This window comes from Cheilinus undulatus, linkage group 22, assembly GCF_018320785.1.
Source record: "Cheilinus undulatus linkage group 22, ASM1832078v1, whole genome shotgun sequence".
Classification (NCBI taxonomy): domain Eukaryota; kingdom Metazoa; phylum Chordata; class Actinopteri; order Labriformes; family Labridae; genus Cheilinus; species Cheilinus undulatus.
Genome location: NC_054886.1, coordinates 21,692,940 through 21,717,131, shown reverse-complemented (window position 1 = coordinate 21,717,131; position 24,192 = coordinate 21,692,940). Strand labels below are relative to the sequence as shown.

At 40.1% G+C, this 24,192-nt stretch overlaps 3 protein-coding genes and 1 non-coding gene across 5 annotated transcripts in view; all 4 read left to right on the top strand.

Moving 5' to 3' along the window:
* Positions 1-958: 958 nt before the first annotated feature.
* plaa (phospholipase A2-activating protein) lies at positions 959-8,947 on the top strand. Its single transcript, XM_041780224.1, has 14 exons — positions 959-1,184; positions 1,631-1,824; positions 2,302-2,402; positions 2,616-2,736; positions 3,019-3,186; positions 3,320-3,455; positions 3,664-3,833; positions 3,937-4,088; positions 4,172-4,391; positions 4,536-4,601; positions 7,402-7,473; positions 7,615-7,722; positions 7,981-8,151; positions 8,274-8,947. The coding sequence occupies exons 1-14, from the start codon at positions 1,036-1,038 to the stop codon at positions 8,840-8,842; spliced, it is 2,397 nt and encodes a 798-aa protein (XP_041636158.1). The 5' UTR covers positions 959-1,035; the 3' UTR covers positions 8,843-8,947.
* A 1,510-nt stretch (positions 8,948-10,457) lies between these two features.
* On the top strand, positions 10,458-17,314 carry haus6 (HAUS augmin-like complex, subunit 6). Its single transcript, XM_041778656.1, has 16 exons — positions 10,458-10,929; positions 11,094-11,189; positions 11,269-11,347; positions 11,547-11,679; positions 11,791-11,935; positions 13,012-13,074; positions 13,163-13,220; positions 13,333-13,506; positions 13,868-14,064; positions 14,211-14,340; positions 14,478-14,580; positions 14,669-14,732; positions 15,345-15,486; positions 15,587-15,685; positions 15,839-15,974; positions 16,142-17,314. The coding sequence occupies exons 1-16, from the start codon at positions 10,787-10,789 to the stop codon at positions 16,840-16,842; spliced, it is 2,463 nt and encodes an 820-aa protein (XP_041634590.1). The 5' UTR covers positions 10,458-10,786; the 3' UTR covers positions 16,843-17,314.
* Positions 14,794-14,924, top strand: LOC121505115. The gene has a single exon (XR_005991538.1).
* A 1,458-nt stretch (positions 17,315-18,772) lies between the features above and the next one.
* The window catches only part of dennd4c (DENN/MADD domain containing 4C), a 45,806-nt gene continuing 40,386 nt past the window's right edge, over positions 18,773-24,192 (top strand). For both annotated transcript variants that reach the window (XM_041778970.1, XM_041778968.1), the window contains exon 1: positions 18,773-19,069. The gene's annotated coding sequence lies outside the window, so the exon portion shown is untranslated. The remainder of the gene's footprint in view (positions 19,070-24,192) is intronic.

The following is a 24,192-nucleotide window of genomic DNA, read 5'->3' as shown; positions in this document are numbered from 1 at the left end:
TATGTTTGAACCTCTCTTATGCCTTTTAATTATTGTCTTTTTGTCTTTAATGTCACCTTTTTATTAGAATTTGAAGACACAAATTTACTTTGTATTTGAAGGCGTATAGTTGGTTCATGATAACAACAACAATAAAACAACAACAACAACAATAATAATAATAATAAACAGATTTTGATCGGTTAATGGTACGCACATATACAGTAATCTTTTCTCTGAATTGCTTGGATTGTTCTTTTGTCCTCATGGTGTAATTGTAGCCAGGAATATTGACTAACTTGAGACTGGACCTTCCTTCATGACAAATGGGTGTTTTTATTTTTCATTTTTTTTTTTTTTTTTTACTTTTGATCCTCATTTCTCTAAATGTGAGACTACTCACAATTAGTAACTAATCAATTACTAAAGTTATACTGGCCATGGTTGAATTCTAAAATCAGTAAAGGGGTAAAACATCCCAGAGCGATGAAAACTTTTTGTTGGCACTCTATCCATCCATCTATCTATACATCTAGCTATCTAGCTAGTTGCCTATCTGTCTGTTTTTCTGATCCTTGTGGCGTCTACAGGAAATTAAACTCTTTCAGTGGGATACTTTGGACTCTGGTGCAACCTTTTACGTACAAACGTTAACCTTTTATTTTTCCCAATAAAATTATAGTTTCCTATTATTACCTAGTTGTTGTCAGAAACTTTACAAGGCTGTTGTTGACAGGTAACGTTGCTCACCATTGACAACAGGGACTGTAAAATGCTGCCGCCTGCTGGTGGAACTTTATAACAATTATTAGATATATTAGCAGATTTCTTGCTTTTTTTAATGAAAATATTTGTGAATACGTTTTTTTAATCGACTACATTTTAACTCATATTGAATCACGTTATCACATAAATTAATTTATGTAATATTATTTTTGAAGACGACGAGTGACGTAGCCTTATTCTACATCCGCTAACATTAGCGGCCGGTGTTTGTTGACAGCAACGCCGCTTATCGTTACACTACAGGGACTGTGTCAAAGTGTTGCGGGGGAAATGGCATCGCCTAACTCATACAAACTCAGGTGCTCCATCCCGGGCCACGAAATGGACGTTAGGGGACTCGCAGCTGCTGTTTTTCCAGAGGGAGCTTTTGTGTCAGTGTCGAGGGATCGAACCGGAAGAGTCTGGGTACCTAACTCAAGGTACTTAGCATTAGCATACTACAGACTTACGAACTGCGAAAATTTGCCACGGTTTATTTCAGTTAATAAGAGATACAGTTTTAAGAAAATGACTTTTGACCAAGAATAGTAGTAAGTCAGCCAATAGCCTCCAATTAAGTTGTTAACGAGTCTTATTTTTGTGTTAACGCTAGTAGCTAAGTTGGCTAGCAAGCGCGTTGCTAACATGTTCTCAAATCAGCTTTGTCATTCATTCAAATGCAGCTTTCGAAAGCAGCGTGGATGGTTTAGTAGCTGTCAAACTTCACCATCTAAATGCTGTTATATGTATTCAGTCTCTCAGTTACTTTATCGATCATTATTACAACTATAGGCTATATAACACTTATTGTACCCACTTGTTCCCTTACAAGTAACTGCTTATTAAGCATGTGTTTGCTCTCTCTCCTCTCCTCTCCTCCTGACAGCCCTGACAGAGGCTTCACAGAGATGCACTGTATGTCAGGCCACTCGAATTTTGTATCCTGTGTATGCATAATCGCACCAAGTGAGACGTATCCTCGAGGACTTATTGCCACTGGTGGGAATGATAATAACATTTGTGTTTTCACACTGGACCAACCTCAGCCCCTTTATACGCTCAAGGGTCACAAAAATACAGGTGAGTCTAGAGATGAGCTGCTGTACTGTACTCTCTAGGTAATAATACAGTGAAAAGTTAATGATGTTTTCATCCTTTTTTCATATTTTTATATAGCAGTTGTGTGGAAATGAGATGAAAGTCAAATTGTGAATAGATAATTCCATCCTCAAACTATAAAATGCAACACATTTTAAGCAATATTGTTTTAATTTTGAGGTTGTATAATTTGTGGTTGGTTGAAACAGTATTACTTTTTAAATTTTGTCCCATCGATTTCAATTTTCTTAAATTTATCAGCTTTCAAAAAACCTTAGTGTGTACAAAGGAATATTCGTTGGCTTGAATGAATCTGTACATATCGAGATATCTACAAAAATCCAATATCGTGCCTCCCTTCATTATGATAAGCATCTCATTTGATCTGTTGTTCTTTGTCATTGTGTCAAAAATCTTTGACGTTTTTGGTCCTGAATTTCTAACATTTATTCTCCTCAGTTTGTACTCTCTCTTCTGGAAAGTTTGGGACACTTTTAAGCGGCTCCTGGGACACTACAGCCAAAGTCTGGCTTAATGAGAAGTGCATGATGACTTTAGAGGTAAGATAGATATTTGATATTGATACATAACACGCTAATCTTCCTTAGGTATTAAGTCAAAATCCTCCACCTCTGACAGACACTGACTGAGCAAGAAATTTGAAATTTTGTATTGTGCCTAAGTATTGATTCTGACTTTGCTTCAGCTGTGTTAAGTAAGATATACTTTGATGGAATGGTGCAGCAAAATTCATGCTTGTTTCTTTGCTCCAGGGCCACTCTGCAGCAGTGTGGGCAGTGGTCATCTTACCTGAACAAGGCCTTATGCTATCTGGATCAGCAGACAAGACCATCAAATTATGGAAGGCTGGTCGATGCGAGAAGACGTTTTTAGGTGAAGCTTTGAAAATGCCTTACTTGTGTTAATCTTAGCCTTTGGAATCCGCCTCATGAATTATCTCTGCTCATATATTATCTCTGCTTGCACAAATGGTTATTGTCAGCCGCCCATCTGCTGTTATTTTAACTGGCTCATGAGCAAAAAAAAAAAAAAAGGGAGGTGCAGCAGTTATGTTGGTAATCCAGTAATTAGTTAGATCATCATGATTTGCCTGTTCATCCAAGGGCTCCATGTTAAAAATCCATAGTTACACACTCCCTTTTTCTCTAATTTTAGGTCACGAAGACTGCGTAAGAGGTTTAGCAGTGATAAGCTGCACCGAGTTCTTCTCCTGCAGCAATGACACGAGTATCAGAAGGTGGCTGGTGACAGGCGAGTGTGTTCAGGTTTATTACAGCCATACCAACTACATCTACAGTCTGGCTGTGTTCCCCAATTGCCAAGGTTTGTCCATTTATATGAATATTTAAAATGTATGGAAGCTTCCTGATTTATTTATTAAACCAGCCTCCACTTATTTTCACTCAAAGATACTAGAAGGCTCACTCTGACTTTGGACCGATGCTTTTCCCCGTAGATTTCATAAGCACGGGAGAGGACCGGACTTTGAGAATATGGAAGAAAGGAGAGTGCACTCAGACCATCCGCCTGCCTGCTCAGTCTGTCTGGTGCTGCTGTATTCTTCCTAATGGTGATATAGTCGTTGGAGCAAGGTAACAGAACTGCATTTGGCATGGTAATATGTTGTCGCTCTGTGATTAAAAATATGTTCTGAGATAACGTTTTGTCTATATATTTGTCTATTTTACCCAGGAGCTCTCACTTCTGACCTTATTCTTGAATTCATAAATGGAGATAATCAGTTGAATAGAAATTTTTAAGTAGATCTGTGGCAAATCTGTTCCTATCCTCTTCCCACAGTGATGGTATTATCCGTGTGTTTACGGAAGCTGAGGACCGCATGGCAAGTGCAGAAGACCTGCAGGCCTTTGAGGATGAACTCTCCAAAGCCACTATTGACCCAAAGACAGGTGACCTTGGAGACATCAAACTGGAGGACCTTCCTGGAAGAGAACATCTTAATGAGCCTGGTAAAAAAACAAAAAACAAAAACTGAACAGTTTTTATTCTGTGTATTTAAAATTACACGTCTCATACAGGGCTTTTAAGGTTGCAATGATTCATTTTCTTCAGGGAATCGTGATGGACAGACACGGCTGATCAAAGATGGCCAGAAGGTGGAGGCATATCAGTGGAGTGTCAACGATGGCCGCTGGATGAAAATTGGAGATGTTGTCGGAGGCTCCAACCAGCAGACCTCCAAAAGCGTAATGTATGAAGGCAAGGTAAGACCGGAAGCTACCTAACCCTTTAAAATCATTCAAACACACATTAAATCCATTATTGATGACTTCTCCACCCCCTACAGGAATATGACTACGTCTTCTCCATCGATGTGAATGAGGGAGGGCCGACCCTGAAACTGCCTTACAACGTGTCAGAGGACCCCTGGCTCACAGCACACAACTTTTTAGAGAAAAATGACATCAGTCCCATGTTTCTTGACCAAGTTGCCAATTTTATCATTGAAAACACTAAAGGACACGTGGTGGGACCGGCCCAGCCTGCTGATGGTGACCCATTCACTGGTGAGGCCAAAAACATATATTCTCTTTTATTTTACTGTCTTTTGCCTACTTGCTGCATATTTTTGTCTGTTAAATGACAGTTTTTAAATGATATTTAGCTTAAGAGATACTTTTTCTGAAGTTGTCGTGTCTCTGAATTGATAGGCGGAGCTCGCTATATCCCCGGGTCTTCTGATGAGAGGTCGGCCTTTGGGGCAGATCCCTTCACAGGTACTGTGTGTTTACTTAAGCAGACGTGATGAATCCTGATTTCATGTTTCAAGGTGCAGTTGGCTGATAACTAAGATGTGTTAAAGTGCAAGGCTATGACATTTTAACTGATACTTTTGTGTGTTTTAGTTACAAAGGCTGCTGCAAGCGATGTTGCGGCATATACTGGCACTTTGCTATTATCTCCTAGTAAAAATAAATGTTTATAAATGCCATTATGATCAGGACATCTTCATTCGTTCTCATACATAATGATTGGTGCAGGTGTGATAGAAGGAGGGTGTCTGTGTCACTCCTCTCTTGCTGTTTGTATGGAAGCTAGCAGCATTGGGTTTATATGGTGACTGTGTCTGTTGCTTTAAAACTTGGAGTCAATTCTTCATTTTGCTGCCACACTGTGTAATGTAAAGGAAAAAATAAAATTTTGTTTTCCTTTTTAAACCTGAGGGCACCTACAGGAATCTTATAGACAAAGGAAAAATAATTTACATCTACAATGCAAGTTGTAGCCTTGTCCAGAAGTTCTTTAAGGCTGACTGCTGGTCTCCCCAGAACAATCAAGAAATTGGCAGGGTTAGGGTTAGGGTTAGGGGGGTACGTTTGACCAATGTGAGTGTGTTCGTTCCTTGCTTGGGTGTGGCATGCTTCACAGCCCAGGCACAGAAGGGCGAGGTTGGCCTAGGCATGGTACGAATGCAAATGAAGGAGCCCTAGCACAGGGATATGACGTAACATGATTTAACATCAGAAGGACCTGCTTCAGAGCGCACAGAGCTCACCAGGCAGCAGCTGCATGCTCAACAGACACACTGTCCTAGAGAGTGAGTGAGAGTTTTTTTTTGGGGGGGGGTTGTGAAACAAAGCTTCTTCACTTGATTGAGCCAAAAACAGCAGCTCACAGGATAACAAACACCTTTCATTCTCCGTGTGTAAAGGAGAGTTGCAAAATACGCGGTCAAGTGTGTGCCAGGCTTAATCTCACAGCCCTTACTTATTCCACCTCAGCTTGACTTCACTGGTTGGGCCATAAGACACCTTGTCTTCTGAAGCAAATTCTTGCACTTTAACATGAGAAACCTCTTTCTCCTGCCCCTGCTTAACTCTGCTTGGTTATACAAGACCTTCTAGACTCATGATGAGTTCTTGTAGTTTAACATAAAGACAGTTTTGTGTCGACACTCTGGAATCTCTATTTGTCCCTGTGACCTCACTCATGTTACAAGGACTGTTTCAATCCTGCCAGACTTCAATCTGCAGCTCCTTACTCACTAAAATATGCTGTAGTATAAGGGTTTGTGGTTTCCTGTCACTCACAGGCTGCGAGAACTCAGAGCGCAATATATCTCAACTGCTCTAACCAACTCATTTGAACGTGTGCCTTCTGTACTTTAGAAATGAATAGATGAGACCCGCCTACGGAGGCCTTGCATGGTTGGAAGAAAAAATCTCCTGTGGTGAATCTGAGTCCTCAATAATCCCACAAGAAAAAGAAAGAATTTAAACCTTCATAAGTGTGTAAGGTTGCTCCAGCAGTTTTGGTGACAAAGTCCCACCAGAGGCTAAGATATCGTTTTTAAAAACCTTTTATTTTGCTTTAAGTTCAGCCAAAAATGTATCAAATCTTCCAAAAAGCCAGATTGAGAATGAAGTTGTTAGATCAACAGATAACAGCAAAAATAGATTATATGAACATTTTTGAATGTTTACAAGGATGAAAAATGATGTAAAAATCGATTAAAAACAGCTTTTGGAGTCAATTTTGTACTTCACCTCAGACCATAGAATCTGTTTTTTTCCAATTGGCTGACACTGCCTTCGGTGAACAAAATAACTGCCAGGATCACATACACTTCTATGTCTTTTGACCAAAAACTTTCTAGTTTTTGGGTAGCACTTGTTGGCTTCCATTCAACCCTAATTAGGAGAGGGTTTTCCTTTCCACCGAGAGTAGCTGCAATCCTTAACTGGTTTGCTCATCTATAAGAGTTATCGCCGATCCCCCACAGAGGTCTCAGGGCTGAAGCACATGTGCACACCGAACGAGCCAACAGGTTGGAGTCTGCAAGAGATTTGATGGGATAACTTAGGCCCCTTTTAACACATGTTTCGCTGACATATCTTCATGCAACGTCCTGCCCTTGTGGAAACTGAGAGTTCAGAAGTTCACTCAAAAAGTCTCTTGTGGTTCAGACAGACTACTACTCTCTGTCTGAGATGGCGATGCAACGCCTGCAGAAGCATCTCACTGCTGCTTTTAGTCCTCACACAGCTTCTGACAGCAAGGTTTCGGTCCTCAAGTGTGGCAGAAACCATGGCCTGTTTATAGACATGCATATAAAACTAGAGGAACTTAATTATTGCATAAGAAATAAAATGCCACATTTGTCTTGTTAACCCTAACTTTAGCCAAATGTTCAAAAATTTAAAGAGTACCGCTGAAGGTGCATCCACTAAATACTGACTTGAAGGGTGAATATGTATTCTGTTTTTACTTTTTTGTCTAAAAAGCTTAATTACATTGGCTGTGATTGATTGATTAATAAAATCAGTGAAAGGGTAAAGCACCCAAGGGAGTGAATACTTTATACAGGCCCTGTATATCATGCATCAGACAATGACAGATGATTAGATTGACTGAGGTGAACTGGATCTACATGCACAGTTAAAGAGGCGATATGATAAGATATGATACACTTTAGTGTCATACTTGGGAAATTTGTCTTTTACTCCTGGTTTTGTGCATGTGACTTGTGCCATAGATTTGTTATTTTTAACAGCAGTTTTTTCTTTCCCCTCACAGGGTCTGGTCGCTACATCCCGGGATCCGGTCCAAACCCAAGTGCTCCAACAGGTGTAGCAGATCCCTTCACAGGTGAGTAATTTCTTAAGGAACATCTGAGTTTAACATACTTGAGTGTGGAGCGAAGAAAAGCTAAACCAGCCTTGAAGCAGTGAACTGACGGTCACATTGGTTGAGTTCACTGGATCACACTTTTCCCTTCTTCTCTTGCAGGAGGAGGTGCCTACTCTTCAGCCGCCCTCAGACAGAACACTACCAACATCTACTTTCCCAAGACTGATGGTGTTACCTTTGAGCAAGCCAATGCAACACAGATCTTTGGTGAGCAATTCAAGTTAATGTTTGGTAATGTTATATCATAACGCCATGCCAATCAGGCTCTCACTTTGACTGTCATACTCAGTTAATGTGGCAAAAGTAGTGTGATATTAAGTTTTAACCTTATTGGCAGTGGCAGTTAGATGGAAAAAATCCACCTGCAAAGCCTTTTTCTTACAGACCAAGTAAATATCGTCATGTATTAGCTAATCGGATACTGTTAAAGCTGTTAATAGAATGATTTCCTCTTTCCTCAAAAAGCCAAGCTGAAGGAGCTGAATGGCGGCGCCCCTCCAGAGCACAAGCTCTCTGAAGAAATCCTAGAAAGCCTTGAGAGGCTGCTGACATCTGTGTGTGAGATGGGATCTTCCAAGTCTCCCCCAACCATCCAACAGATCAACCTTCTCTGGAAGGCCTCTCACTGGCCAGAAGGTAAAATAAAACCCTATTTATTAAATTTTTAGTTTGAAAGTTTTATCAAAAGCTGATAAAAAAACATTGTTATTCTGTAACTGCTTGCTAACAAATCTCCCCTCCCCTCCTGGACCTCCTAGACATCGTTTTTCCTGTCTTGGACATTATGAGGCTAGCTGTGAGACACCCGCAGGTTAACGAGACTCTCTGTGGCGAGGCAGAGGGAGTCCAGCTGTGCAACCACCTGCTGAGTCTGATGAGGCCCGAGGGGCGCCCCGCTAACCAGATGTTAGCTCTGCGGACTCTGTGTAACTGCTTTAGTGGCAGGCATGGTCGAGCTCTCCTCATGGCCCAGCGTGAAACGGTGCTATCACGTGCTGCTGACTTGGCTTCCGTCTGCAATAAGAACATCCACATTGCTCTGGCAACTCTGGTGCTTAACTACGCTGGCTGCCTGCACAGCCAACCTGATCTCGAGGCCAAGGCCCAGTGCCTGTCTGTGGCCAGCAGAGCTCTGGAGACCGTTCAAGACAAGGAGGCTGTTTTTAGGCTGCTGGTGGCCTTAGGAACCACTGTGGCCTCAGACCAGACAGCCAAGGACCTGGCTCTCTCTCTGGGGGTCAATTCTCAGATTTCCAAGTACTCATCAGTGTCTGATCCATCTAAGGTGGGCGAGTGCTGCCAGCTGGTTTTAAAAGAACTACAATAATGTGAATAATTAGACAAAAGAGCACTTGTTTCACACTATTACTCTGGCCTGTTTAAAAAGTTGTGGTGGAGCATTAAATACTTGTCTGTTCTGCAATAAAAATGACAAAAGAAATCTCTGCATAAGCCAAGTCTTTTTATTAAATCATATTTGCAACATCTTTGACTAATTTGTTGAATTATTCAATGCAAATGGATGTAATAAAAATGTGTGAAAAGTACTCATGATAAAGTCTTTGAAAATATATCCTGGGATGATACAAATTCATCATAATTACAAAGTTGTGAAAATTCAGATGGCTAGAGGAGTATGCTTTCCTTCAGGCAAAGACTTAAAGGTGCAGTGTGTAAAACTGAATATCAACATCTAGAAGTGGGTTCTAGATTGCATTTCTCTGCTGGAAACTATGGCAACCAGTTGAATTTAATGTGTATCTGTAATGTGAATACAATACAATAACTTTATTTATCCTTTTTTCCTCTATGTTACCATGGAAACATGTAAAAATCCAAGATGGCGGCATCCATGGAGGGGACCCTCCCTATGAATGAATTAAAGGTTTATTCTGAGTTGTTTTTTTCAAAATAGCTATTTTTGAATTTAGATGACTAAACACTTATTTAAATAGACCGTCTTAGAAATGTTTTGCTTTATTTTACCAAGTTTGTTCAGCTAAATGCTACTAGGCTAAATATTACACACTGCACCTTTAACGTCACCGTCCAGTGGTTTACAACCTTTTAAAATGAGCCTTAAAGTATGCACTGTTTCCACTTATTGTGACAATGGGTAATATTTATCTACACTGTGTGACAAGGACCTTTCATAACCACCAAAAGTTGAGTATGATTGCAGTCCAGCTTTCCTAGTTGGGTTTAACAGGTTAACCCTGGAGAAATCGCATACTGTGAGCCGTGGGCTTCTGCATCAATTTTAAGCTATTTATTTCACTTGTTAAAGGTGATACTCTCAAAGCAACGGTGTTTGTGCAGCATCCCCCTCTGTTAATTTAGCCACAAGATGGTGCTATTGCTATTATGCTTGAAATGTTGAGACAAAAGGGAATGCAACTTGTCCAATTTCTTTTAATGCAAAAATGAACAAATAAGTGCGATTATCGTGTATTTTTTCCCCTGCAGTAACATTTGAGAATTGTATTATAATTGACTATGAAATTATAATACTTTTGGGTAAGATTAGAGCGGTCACTCTTATGCTTAGAATGAAGTAGTATTTTTTTATTGAGCTTTACTGAACAATAGAGAAACAAGGACAAAATCTCTATTTACAGCAAACGGTTACTTTGTTCAGAAAATAGTCCACTTCCCAGTAAAAAAATACATTTGCATAGCATATTAATATCCGGTCCTGATTTACATTCCATTTATAAAGTGTCGAACACAATGGTTACGAGTTTAACGTGAAGAAGCAGGTTAAAATAATAAGGACAAATATTTAAAAAAGATAACGGAATTTAAATAAGGTATAAAAAGTGACCAACAAAATGAAACGCTAAGCAAAGAGCTAAAATAAATTAAATTCAGACATTAGTGTATCAAATTTGGGAGCAGACACTGACCGGAAGTGGTTGTCAACAACATCCGGGTGCTTATTGAAAAAAATTGGCGGTTGGCGTAGTTGCCTGCAGTCTTAATGCTTTTGACTAAAAGAGGTGAAATTTGTTCGAGCAAATGTAAACTCACTCGAAATGTAACCAAACCAAGCGCTCTAAGTCATCTCAGTCTTCTACTCTGGTTCGTATAGACCCGGAAATAGTTTGTTAAATGTGCGCGGACAAACTCATAAGAAGTTCGAGGGCTAAGTTGGCTAGCTAACTGTAAACTTTGGAGCTAGCGGTGAAAGCTAGCTGGTTAGCTGTTTGGTACTGAAGATAGCCTGTGAAGCTACTTGGGCGAGCACGTCGCTGCACTTCACATCGGAATAATGGCGAATCCAGTTTCATCACAGAAAAAGAATGGAAAATATCTCTGGTTTGCTCTTCTCGGGCTTGGATTCCAACCAGACACAGAAATGTCGTCGGTCGCCGGTAAAACCAACATTAACGTGAAACACATCAACTTGGGACCGTGAGTGTACTTTGACTGAATATAGCATTAAATACAACCTGAAGTAACATTTCAATTGTTTAATACATACTTAAGTCGTTTTTATCTCCACTTTACGGTGCACTGAAGTTGTTTAACAGCGCCCCGGGTGTTAAGATTTATCCCAACTGTTGTGTCGCCTACAGGAATATGTTCGACAAACCAAACAAGGATGCCTTCTACATAGTGACCCATTTCTTGTTGTATAAACTGAATCCGACACGATTCAATGAGACATACAGGTACGGATTATTGTCATGTATACTTATAACAGTTCCAGTGGGTCCAAATCAAAATAATGAGTGATTTGTTTTGGGGCAGGCACTGCTGGCCGGTTCTGAATCATAAAGCAGACGCTGAATTCCGCAAAGTGACATGCGCTTGGCTGCGAGAGATTATGGTAAGGAAACTACAGCATCTACCCACCGGGGATGTTTTTGTTGTTACCATCTTCTCTTTTGTTGATTAATCTATTTTGGCTTTCATCCCACCCATGTGATTGTTTCTTTAAAATACATTTAACGTACAAGTGCTTCGACTGTCCTTAAGTGTGCTGTATATCTGACTGTTAAATTAACCCTCTCTTTTGTTAACTGCAGGATGAAACTGCAAATGCAGGATCCAAAGTGGTAGCATCCTTGTTCCTCTCACCTGGAGGCCCCAAGTTTGTCAGCTTGATGCTTCAGCTGGCCAATCATGTCATGCTGCAGGAAATGAAGACGTTAACTTTAGGTAATCCAACTAAGAGGGTCTTTTGTTACATCAGCAGCTTTTTAACAATCTGTAGAGAAACATAGCAAGATCAGATTCAACTTAATTTATCTTAAATGCACTCATTGCCAGATGGTAGCTGGGTTCCCGAGGCTGCAGCGATGCCTGCTTCCTCCTTTGACATCGCCGTGAAGCGATTCAACCCGGTCTATTCCAGATTTTTAAAAGCTGCAGTGGACCAGGATCGTTTTCTACATGAATATCAGAAACGTGCCCAGTAAGTCCTTGAGACCATTTTGAACAGGTGCATAGAGCTGAATGTTGTTTTATATTTGCAGCTCTTAATGGGCTGGTGGGAAAAAAGCCATCACTGTGTTATTAAATAAAACGTTTTCTGAAGTGTGTGGTTGGTTCGAAAGTTGTGGGTGACTGTGGAACAGTTCTGCTATTTAATAACCCTAAACCCAAAACACTGGCCCTTTCATGATCTTAGAGGGTAGATATTTTATCATATATTCATTATTTTTGGGTAAGATGTTGAGGTTGTAGCTAATTAGCTTTCTAATCCCAATAACCTGTTACTTTTCAAATGTGGACATTGTTTTATTTTTCTTATACCCATGTACTTAAGTTCTGTTTCTGATATGATAAATACTAGGATATTATTCTCTACAGTCTCATGTTGCAGCATTTAAATATTATTTATCAGGGATTCTATGCTCCACAATTTATGTAAAGACAAGGCAACATCATTAGATGTGTACTGATATCCAAATTAACAACTTTTCAGCAGTACCTATGGTTTGGATCAACTGCATCATCAATAATGTCAGTGTTCAATGTTGGAAGAAGCAGGATGTATGCATAGTGCATGTTTGCAAAGGAAAAACAGATAATGGGTAACTGTGAAAGTAGGGATTGTTGTATTGCCACATTTGTGTCAATCTGTATTTGCAGTGGTTCAGTATGTCTTTTACTTTCTTTAATATTATTCCCTATCTTACCAATAAGAACATTTGCTATGGCATTTCCATTTCAAATCAGTTTTCCTGCCAATGATGTTGTGTGTCATTTGCTGAAAATCTGTACCTGTTAAGTGGGAACTGGTTGTATTTGGTGAAGTCATTGTTAACTGGCCTAATTGGTTGCAGCATGAGGTGTTGATGATCTGTAGAGACAGCACAGCAGAAACAGATTTTGGTAACGATGGCTTAGCTACAGTTAACATCCAAAATACATTTCCAGTGTTGCCATTTTTAATGTTGTCATTGTATTGCAGTGGAAAAGTCAATTCATTTTCCTTTTTGGGTTAGCTTTTAACTAGTTTTCCTTTTTTTTCTTCTTCTTTTAAAGGAGCTTAGTGAAATCAAGGAGGGATGCCAGAGAAGAAGGAGCCAAATATGATGAGCTACTCAAGTATGTAGACTGTTTCTTTCCCTCTGTGTCTCAATTCTTTGACTTTTTTTTTGTTGACAGATTAATCAACAGATCATTTCACTTTCAGGCGCTTCAGTAGTGATCCTACACAAGAGGGAACATCTCCAGCAGAGAAGACAAAAAAGGTAAGTAATGTATTTTGCAGAAGTGACATGCAGGCTGCTGACTTTTATGAAGGATATGGAGCTCTTCTAAAATTTCAATGATGAGTTTACATTAATAATTACTTATCTTAAGGTGCGTGCCCTGTGGTCGACCATTGATGGAATGCTGTCAGCCACCAAACAGGAGCAGCAGGCAGTGGAAAGTGTTCTGAAGGGGGATGTAGACCAATACATCCTGGATGGAACAAATAAAACCCTTAAAATTCCTCGGACTCTGCTTGAGAGAGTTGAACAGCTCCCAAACCAGGTAAAGGAAATGACATGCGTGATAACAAGTCTTATTAAATTCTGTACAAAGCACTAAATGTTCTTGGCAATTTAGCCAATTTCTTTTGTTGTCTTATTGTAACCTTAGGTTATTCAGGTATCATTGTTTTGTGTGGATGCTCAGGTGTTTCCTCATGTTATCACATTTTAGATTCTCAAGAAAAGCCTTACTTAGCCCATACTCTGATAAAATATGACAGTCATAGTGTAGACAGGTTGTGACTTCAAGCTGTTTTGATAAAACAGTTCCCCAATCATAAACTTTGACCAGTGTGACTACATGAGATTCCAAACCATAAACAGTCCAAGACTCATTGGTTGTTCTCGTTCATGTTTCCCAGTTGAGCTCAGGAAATGTGTATGAGGCTGGCCAGCTGAACCTCCTGTGTGTGTTTGAGCTGACGAACCACACGCTGCAGCTCCTGAAGGAAGAGCGTTCTCGAGTCTCACATGCTCCCAAACCCCAGCTTAGTCCAGAGCATCTAAAGGAGAAGTGTCAGCAGATAACCCGTGTGCTACAGGACCTCCACCTTGTCAGGTAAGCTCGTACCCACACTCTCTTTACGAGAGGATTCACACTCTAACCTGTTTGATGTGTTGTAACTTTGCTGCATGGACTCAGGGGGCATTATAGACCTCAGCAGGTTTAGAAACTGTGACAAGAAGTTTATATTTTTCTTTCAGGCAGAAGATTTCCAAGGAAGGAATTCCTGAGGTTAAGAATAACATAAGGGAAGTGGACGCTGAGTGGGACAGGAAGTGGATGGAAACACTGAAAGACACGCCCCTAGTCTCTTTTCTGAAAGAAGATCCTGTGAGTCATTCTCACTGATTTCTTGCTATAATCACAGTAAATTTATACTAATAATTCCTAAGATTTTCATCATAATAGCTTTATTTATGCATTGTACAGTAGATGCATGTCTTATTTTTCTGCTTTTCTGTTTTTAGGCTCTAGGCTTCCTCTCACCAATGGCTCCACTGTCCTTTGAACCAGCAACTGATGCTACTTACAGAAGTAGTGTCTTCTCCCAGTTTCCTGCATCACTTCTTGGTGAGCAAATAAGATTAAATGCTTCTGGTTATCTGAACCTGTGACATGAGTTTTTGTTCCACACTATTCTGTTTTTTTTTATTTTCAGAAGAGAAGCCTGCAGAGAGTAAATCACAGGAGGGATTCCACATCAGTTCTTCTAACCTGAACAGGTAGGCAACATCCAATTTAACAAAGTTTTATTTGAAGAGTGTCCTGTGTATTGGCTTCTGATGGGAGGCAGATACCTGGGCAGTGCTGAGATGTGCTCTGTCTGTCACTAGTCCTCCCTAGAACATCCATGCTCTCTGATGACCGCGGCGAATTGAGAGAAATCGCCACGGACAGATACGGAGCAGACACCCTACATACAAAGTTCTCTTGATACAAACCATAAATAAGCTTTAATAGTTTATAACGCAGAGGAGAAATGTTAGGTAAAACTCTTTTAGACTGATTAGGAGCTGTTGAGCTTTCAAAGGACCTGAAGTGTATAAGAAGACTTGTGGTTTCATTTTAGAGCCTGACTTTTAAATGACGCTGCTCTCATCTGTTGAAAGATTGAATGATGAAGGTGGAGGGCAATGTGCCAACTTGGCTCAGGCTAGAGCACTGAATCGGGGCCACATAGCTGGCTGTTAACAGCTACTTTTAGATGCTCTGTGTTGCTTTTTTTTTTTTCTTCCTGAGCTGTGAGGAAAACTAAATGATGGGGAAGACATGCTCAGATGTGCTAAAGAGTGTAAAATGATTGTATAACTGAGCAGCTTTTTCTGTCAAATCAGCTCTTTCCCTTCAGCAGCTGAAAGGATCGAGAGTCCTGCTGTCACAGCTTTACCACCATCACAAGCGAACACCTCTCTGGATTGGCTGTTTGACACTCCTCCAGCCCCACCTGTGTTAGCTCCCACAGTGCCATCACCTCAAGTAAGCACTGGATTTTAGCATTCTGTTCAAACTGTTTCTTTCACTAGTGGAATCTTTTGAATATGCATGCTTTCCTAACCAAATGTGTGCTTATTTTTAGGCCAGTGTGAGGAAAACAGCCCGTGTTCACCTGAAGACTTCTCCCTCTGGGAACAAGGCTCAGATACTGAATATGGAGTGTGATAACCTTGCTGATCAGGTATAACACTTACTTTTAAACTACTGGACCAGTCAAGGCATGCAGAAATTATGAACCCTTTTTTTCTGCCTATGTAACGAAGGAAAAAGTATCAGTTTGGATCTGAGAATTGTCAAATGTATAGCCAGCCTAAATTGTATTTACATGTCTTAGTTTGCAGATGCTGTCACCACAACTAGCCCCACAGATTGCAGGATCAAAGGTTTAGACTTGGAGGGACTTTTGAGCACTCTTCATGGAGACCCTTTCTCTACTAGGAAGCAGCTGCCACGCACTCCTGAGAGTTTAAGTAAGTTACATTCAGTTATGATTACAGCTGTAAGTTGAGGTGAGTTCTGTTCAAAGTAAAGACTTACATATAATGTATAGGACTCCAGAAATGCAGCTGTTAGTAAACTCTAATGTGAAGATTCTGTCAGATCACTGCTTTGAGCGTGCAAATTGTTCTCTCTTTAGTTATGGATGTGAAGAGCTCATGGCGTAAAGCACTCGAGGAAGATAAAGCTGAGAAAATGGGGCGCTCAGCCAAGTTTGAAGAAAGCGTAATGGGCCGGCTAACTCCCCTTGACGAGCCTAGCAATGCACCACTGGGCCCTGATTCTCCCTCCAAGAGCAGTATCAAAACTACAGCCACGAGCCACAGCAGCCCCCCTGTCAGCCAGGAGGAGGTCAAATCCACTCTGCTGTGGGACACCTTCAACACCCAGGACAGCCCGAGTGGCACAGGCAGCAGTGCAGTCCAGTTCAGCCTCGAGCATGAAACTCTTCCAGAAATGCCGAGCTGCGACAGCCTGCTGAGCCTCGACGATGAGGCATTAGACATGAACATGGAAGACGACGATCTCCTCATCCCCTCCTTTAAGAATGAGGAGAGGCAATCACCGTTTGCCACACGAGATCACCTTAGTGAGCAGGCATGTGATGTTGAGTCCCTCATGGAAAGCATGAAGAGGACACCTGAGTGTCTTCTGTCTGGTCACACAGTCCCAGGTTTGGATAAAGACTGGCTTATTGAGCCTTCAAAATCAAAGGAAGCCACAGACAAAGTTTTCTCATTGGACCTAGACACACTGGAGATGTCATCACCCCCCACGAAGCAGGAGTACAGCCTCCCAAAACTGATCACATTCTCCCCAATAGATGATATGAAGTGTTAAATAACTTAATGTTGAAACTCCTTGTCTTTATTGAACTCCTAATTTTTAACAATTATTTGCACATCACTGTAAATAACTTTATTCTGTCATAAGTAAAGACATTTTCTGAGCATAGATGTCTGTTTTAACTTTAAAAGATGGACATGAACTACTAAATAAAATTGTAAAAAAGGGCTGTTTTACTTTGTACATAACTTCAGTTGCTAACTTTGCTATGATTTTCTTTTGTAAAGGTGCAAAAAAAATCTTAATCCCAGGGACTAGTTTTCCTTAGAAATATTTGTGTCCACTATACTCAAAAAGAGACAGTCTGCCTCTATCTCCTAACGTTAACATTGCACTATTATGGTTTTACCTCTATTTGAAGGTTTATGACCTCAATGTTAGAACAAACAAGGTAAGTCATGTCTATGTAATACTTAAGTTGTTAAATGTTGAAATAAACATTTGAAAATAAACTAAATGCAAACATTCAGAGTCCTTTGACAGTTTCATTTCTTAGAGCTTAAACTGCAGGTTCAAACATAATCTCTATTACTGTTAAATATCTGTTGCATTGATTTAACTGCAGTTTTGGTAAAAAAAAATGTCCACTGTTCTACGTATCAAAGAAAAGCATACATGCACCTGTTGCTTTTTGAATCGGTGTTATTAGTTCCGTTTAAGACAGGGGGCGTCAGAAGTTTTGCCAAACGTTGGTGAAACAGCAAAATACTTGTCATGTTAGCACTAACAAGTCTAAACGGGCGGAGAGGGGAAATCTTTTCACCTTCACAATAAAATGCGAGAATTATAGGGCCTTAACTAAAGTGACAATAAAATGACTTATCAGCTTCCCCTTGTTTTTGCTATTAGATATTCTTTATGGTAAAGGCACGCCATTGGTTGTTAAGAGCCATACTAAAGCTCCTTGAAGGTAAAAGAACGGTTGATCAGGTGTTATAGTTGTATGACTGCAGAGTGGCTATCCTAGAGAGCCGGGAGCATTCCCGGTGGGCCGGGCTGTTTCCGTACCATAAAAGGTTCCTATACATTGGCCTTAAACAGGCTGAATAGAGAGGGGCAGGAGACAGATTTGTAATAAACATTAATCTTAGAATTGCTGTTGTTAATCTCGATTAATCACATCTCTTTATCACTTTTAATTTTTTATTATGCATTTAGATTTTTTTTTTGTTTCATTTTTAATTTTCGACTGTTTAACAATTGGGGTAGTTGACATCCTGTTTGGACTTGTAAAACAAAAAAGTAAATGATAAAACAAGATGTAGATGACTTGTCCAATTAACTGCCTAAGATGTTCTTGAGAGTAAAAGGAGACATTAAGGTGCAGTGGTGGATTTATTTCACATCATTATAGCTGCAAAATACGCCAAAAGAGATGATAAATCATGCTATTAACTGAAGTTTCTAAAATTAGTGCACTCGCTGAGGACCTTAATTCATCGTAATTACGTCCCTTGGAAAAAGTTACATTGAGTATAAATGCTAAATATGTGCCAAATGTAGACTCAATATTTATTTTTATTTTCTGAAAATTCTAATCTACCAGTAATTAATATAACGTTTTGGTTACTTATCGCAGAGCATCTATTAGAATGAAAAAAGAAAATTAAGTTTATTCTTCCACAAACTACATACTGAACAGTATTTTCATGTAATTTTGTCAAATAAATTTCCCTTTAAATTCTTTGGTATTGCTGTTGGAATTGCTGCTGATAAAAAATAAGATTTTTCTTGTCTTTGACCAAACACTTAACACATGTTAAAAGCATTAAAAATTGAAAGTACTTAACCTTTCTGAAAACGGTCCGTCGTTCAGGCCTTTACTCTGAAAGGACAGATCGGAAGTTGCTTGTTTTCCGTTGGCTAGCTTAGCAGCGCACGCGGAGGCCAGCCTCTGTCAGTTGGAGCAGGGGCCGGAGCCTCTCCTCTTCTCTGGGCGGTTCCAGTCTGAAAGAGACGTTTACGAAGAAAGCTCACCAACAAAACTATCAGCGCAGACACAAACATGGCGCCTGCCTCCGCCGACAACTTCATATGAAAGTGTGGCGAAGAAGTGGAGCAAAGTTTAAGAGGAGTACTTCGAAGTGCCCTTATTTAGCGCGCCTTCCTGGTTTTAACCTGCCTCGGTTTGCACGGAGAGAAACACGGAATATATCAAGCGGGTAAAAACAGCAAGTTGCCTTCATGTCAACATTGTCTCGCGCTGCAGTGTAAACAGCTGGTAAGTGGAGCATATTTTTACTCATGAATGTAGTTGAAACTGAGCAGAGATACTTCTTTGAATGTAAAGCTGAATTTAAACTATTTTAAAACGTCTTCAGCTATGTTGAAGTTAGCTCCCCTGCTGTAAACACATTTTCCTGGTATTAAGCCGCTGTGGTGTTTCTACACTTTTCACCGTGTGTGTTATCCAACCGCGGAAAGAGAGAGACAGGCAGCCACGTATCACCGTACTGCATATCACTAAAGGAAATTTCTTTTGTTATACCCGCGGTGTTTGTGAATTTCCTGCACGTAAGATGACCTAGTTATGGGTTAGATGCAACAGTTGGGAATATAACACCCCCTCCTCCTACTTTTCCTCCTCCTCCTCTTGTGTCCTCCTGGCCCTCCTTGACGCCAGATAATCAGACTCTGCTCTCCTGGAGCCTGCCTTACATTGCAGGTGTCTGCTCCTGCACACATAGACACAGTACCCTGCTTAACACATTTAAAATAAAACACTGCTGTAGGGGAGTTTTGGACTATCTGTTATATCCTCAAGATAAGGAACTTCTTCTTAGGTATCTCTGAATATGCCATCTATGCATTTGTGTGACCCTAACCCCAGGACAGAGTTGTGAAACATACCTCTGCTGCTAAGTGTTAATGTCTATGTGTGGAGGGAGCACTGATGCCATTGAATTCAATGCCAAGGTGCTCACATATCTACACCTCAGCACTTGACTGTTTGCCAGCCAGCCAGCAGTGAGTCCAGCCCTGCAGCTTCTCATCAGCGTTTTGGTGATTCATGGCATGCATGTGATGTTCCTGTTACGGCAGCCATGGCACAAGTCCCAGCAGGGCCAAGGATGGCACTTCCTCTCTTACAGTATGTTTTCATTGAGGTTTGAGACAAGAGTAGGAACGCAAGATAACAGAACAATGATGTCTTGTGAAGGGAGTAATAGTTAGAATAGCTTCTGCAGAGTTGCAGCAATAAACCACTGACACGTGGAAACAGAGGAAAAATCTCCCTCTTGACCTTGGCTTGGCCTGACAGCAGCTGGAAAAAAGAGGAGTGGAGCCTCCTACTAACTGCCACCAGGTATTAAGTAGGTCATTTCTGCGCTGTGGCTTTTGTGTACATTGAACTCGCACTTTGTCTCCAGCACTGGCCGTCCAAAGGCTCTGTCAGGTGACTAAGAAAAGAAAAAAGATTGGCCAACTAAGGGAGCGGCAGCAGGCTGTGGAAGGACTTAGTCGTTGCCTTGACAGAATCAAATTGGATTTTGATGAGTGTGAGAAAAGCCAGTTTTTCATTCAGTTGAACAGTGACAGGAAGGGTTCCTGAAGGCTGTCTTTGATGGTAACAGATACTCACATTTGAAAGAGTAAAGGAACCCAAAGCTCTTTGTACTCCTACCTCGTGCATAGCAATTAATCTAGTTTCAGTTTCAATCAATTTTGACTTCCCACAGTCATGAAAACATGATAATTGCGAGTACACAATTAACGTGCCGCATGCTGTTGAGTTTGTTTTGTCCATATGTTTCAGACTGTTGTGATATTAAACTAAATGACAATGCAATATCTTTTCTATCCAAACTTTATAATGCAACAGGAAAAGACAGGAGAAGTTTAAGACCAGGCAACCAAAAATACAAGACCTAGACAGAAAGTATTGTGCAGGAAAACCCTTTATAATGTCTAAATCGCACAAAAGCATCAGCAACATCTGGAAAAGGAAGTGGAATCAAGGATTTACCTCGCTCCCGGCTAGTTCCATCCACTTTTCCATAACTAGTCGGCTCATTTGTGCAATTACAGGAAACCTTTTTTTTCCCGAAATGTTGCCAACACATTCGTGCAATTTTAAGTGTTCTCTTGCTTTATTTTGGTTAACTATTACTGAAGATTACAGTGTTTCTGTACCTTCTAATACCACTGATCTTTAGAATAAATATTAAATCGCAATATGGCCTGCTGCAATTCTTAAATCGCAGGAGTTGCAATATTTCTTTAACTTGAAATGTGACAAAATACCAGTTTAATGAATGAAATTTTTGCAGTGGCAGAGATTTTATGCACTTTATGCAAACATTCAAGTGTAACAAAATGAGTGACATAAAAATGATAATGCCCTTAAACAAAGCAAACGTCACATTTGCAATATGAGCAAAAATAGTTAGCTCATTCTTTGTAAAACTGATGAAGCCTGCGTTACTTTACAAAAGTCATAATCCAGCTGCGATCAGCTGGTAGCCAGCCTCACCTCCCCCACCCCAGCCACCTCATTTATAGCTTAAAGCTTGTTGCACCCTCATATTCAGATTCTTGCTACTGTGGAGTAATTGCTTCGGAAATAATGTAATTGTTTTCAAATCACATGGTCTTATTTATGGAATTATTTATTGCTTGAATTTGTCGAAAAATACACAAGATTAACCCAAGAATAATCACATATTAAATCCCAGTATTTGTTTAAAAAAAAATCACTATGAGTTTATTTTTGCAAATCGTTTAGTCCTAATTTTGAAGGACAAAGAGTAGATCAGTGATTCCCAACTGGTGGGTCAGGACCCAAAAGTGGGTCGTGGAGCCCTTTTCAGAGGGTCACTAATGTGTTCCTGACACCAAAAAGTCCATGAAGGTCTTTATAAAGAGGGTTTGACCTGCCTCCTAGATTTGTCATGCTTTGTACTGTCTGAGATCCAAAACTATACATTTTTCCTTAAATCTGATTGGTTGAAAAATATCAGAAGTTCTGGTTGCAAGTTCTCATGGAGAAGTTGATGGTGGGTCCTGAGGCTGGACAATAAATGCCTCTAAAGCAGATGTTGTACAATTGATGGGTAATTGTATTTCATAATTGTAATCTCAATATCAATTCAAATAATTGGGATTATGTTTTTTGCCATCATCGAGCAGCCGTGCTTCCACTGCTTTTAGCCATCATACTTCTGCTGACATCATCTTTCAGTTTATGCACTTAAAACAGTTTTTCTGAGACATTCTGGCCAATGAATTACCAATGCTTTGACCCAAATTTTAACTGGGTTTGTAGGATACAAAGAAAAAGAAAGCAATGTGTGGCAACATCTTCTGTATAGTACAGATACTATAGTCCTCAAGGTGGGCAGCCTAGGTTCAAGTCCAGCCTGTGGCTCCTTTCCTGCATGCCATTACCCATTCTCTCTCCCTGATACACACTCCACTGATGAAGCTAAAAAGCCCTAGAATAAATCTTAAAAAGTAGCCACTGAATATGCAATTTCTGAGCTTTGCAGAGACAAAAACTCTTATTATTTTTGTGGATTTGCATAGTTAAACTCCTGTTTGCATGCCGGAAAACATTAACTTAAGAAAGTCAAACCCAGCCAAAAGGCTTCAAAGAATCCTGTAGCTGAGCCAAAACCCCTCACAGGTAACTATTTCCTTCCTTTGACCCTTGTACTTTTATGTGTTTTAGACATCTTTTTTTCCAGCAGGTCTGAGTCCACGCTGGTTCAGTCTCAGCTGGTTAGTAAGGGCAATGAGTTTGCCCTCACTCCCTTCTCCTTAGAGTGGAAAGAATGCTCTCTGTCCACCGGGCTGTCACGCTCCAGGAGGGAGGCAGTCTTGTGACGTTTCTGCTGAGCCGAGCCTCGCTGCTCTAAACTGCCTCTCGTCGTCCAACCAACCCAGGGTGGTTTTAGTCATATTTTGCAGGAATCTCTCCCGTCTTTGTCCTACTTTTCTAGCAGGTTGCGTGAAGAGTGACCTACCTGTTGACACTGGCCTTGCAGGAAACTGTGTTTTTGATACAGTTCAGCAAACACTCAAAGTATGTCAGCCTCTTGTGAGCACACCTGCCTCTTTAATCACATGTTCAGGTCTTTGTCAAGTCTAACTATGGACCCACAGAGAGCCAGGAAGGGAAAGAGGAAATTTTTAGCTTCAGTCACCAGGATCTGTGCCACCTCTCCATTGATTTGTTTGTGGTCACTGGTTGCTACCGGCCTGTTTGATGTAATCTTTGCAAAATATTAACCGTTGATTTCTGTTATAGGGCTGAAACAGTGAATTAAGGGGGCACATTTTTGATAATCATCCATCAAACAAATAGGGAACAAACTTTGCTCCGTACAGCTTCTGAACTATTTTTTAAAAATCTGTTGTTTTTATGTTTTATTGTCTCCTTTTCCATAATTGCTACTCAAATAGTCAGCATTTTTCTTTGATGTTACACTCGTGTCATCTCTAGGACAAGCAGATACTTCTGCTTTTCAGTTGCAAGAAGTCAACACTGGGTCAACCATTATAATTTCACTGCTTCCTGATTGATCAACAACTCAAAATACAGTAGAAAGAGAAAACCTTATGACTATTGGGCCATGTTTAAAGGCAAAAACATGATGATTGTTCATTACCTAAGCTCACCTGAGCATTCAAACACTTTCAGCTAATGCATGATACAACATGAAATATTCAAGTTAACTGACTTAGCAGTAAAGTTGTAAATATTTTCGATCAATACATGCAAAGTCAAGTTGAGTTTTATTGCATAATGCATTATTTAGTAGATTTATTTTTTGTGTATGTGCTGATTTTAAATCATTCATCAGCAGTACTTGTATAGAGACACTCAAATATCATCAGTCAGCTCTTGAAGTGCTTCTATTGACATTTCATAATTGTAGCAGATGAGCTGCCAGTTTGAATGCTTATTATTGACATATGGTAGTGTATTGCAGCCATGAATACAATGCATGTTATCCCCTTAACTTTTGGTGATATCTGAAGGCGGATGGCAATGTAAATGAATTCTTTTACTCTGTGCATTAAAGCTGTTGGAGTGCCGAATCACATCCTGGTGCAGATCTTGTGCTAAATGCCAAATCTGGTTTCGATAGGATTGAGGCGTATACATGCAGGAATAAACCGATCTCCTACCATGATATCTATGAGTGTTCATCCAACTTTAAGAAATTTGATTTTGTAACATGCTAAGATGCATTTTACTTGTCCAGTTTATGTTGGACTAACATGATAATTTAACCTTTTCTAATCTATGTAAATGTACTAAAAAGCAACGGATCTAATCACTAGTGATCTGTTCTGTTTTTTATCAATGTGACTTTTATGGTCTGATACCCAGTAGAA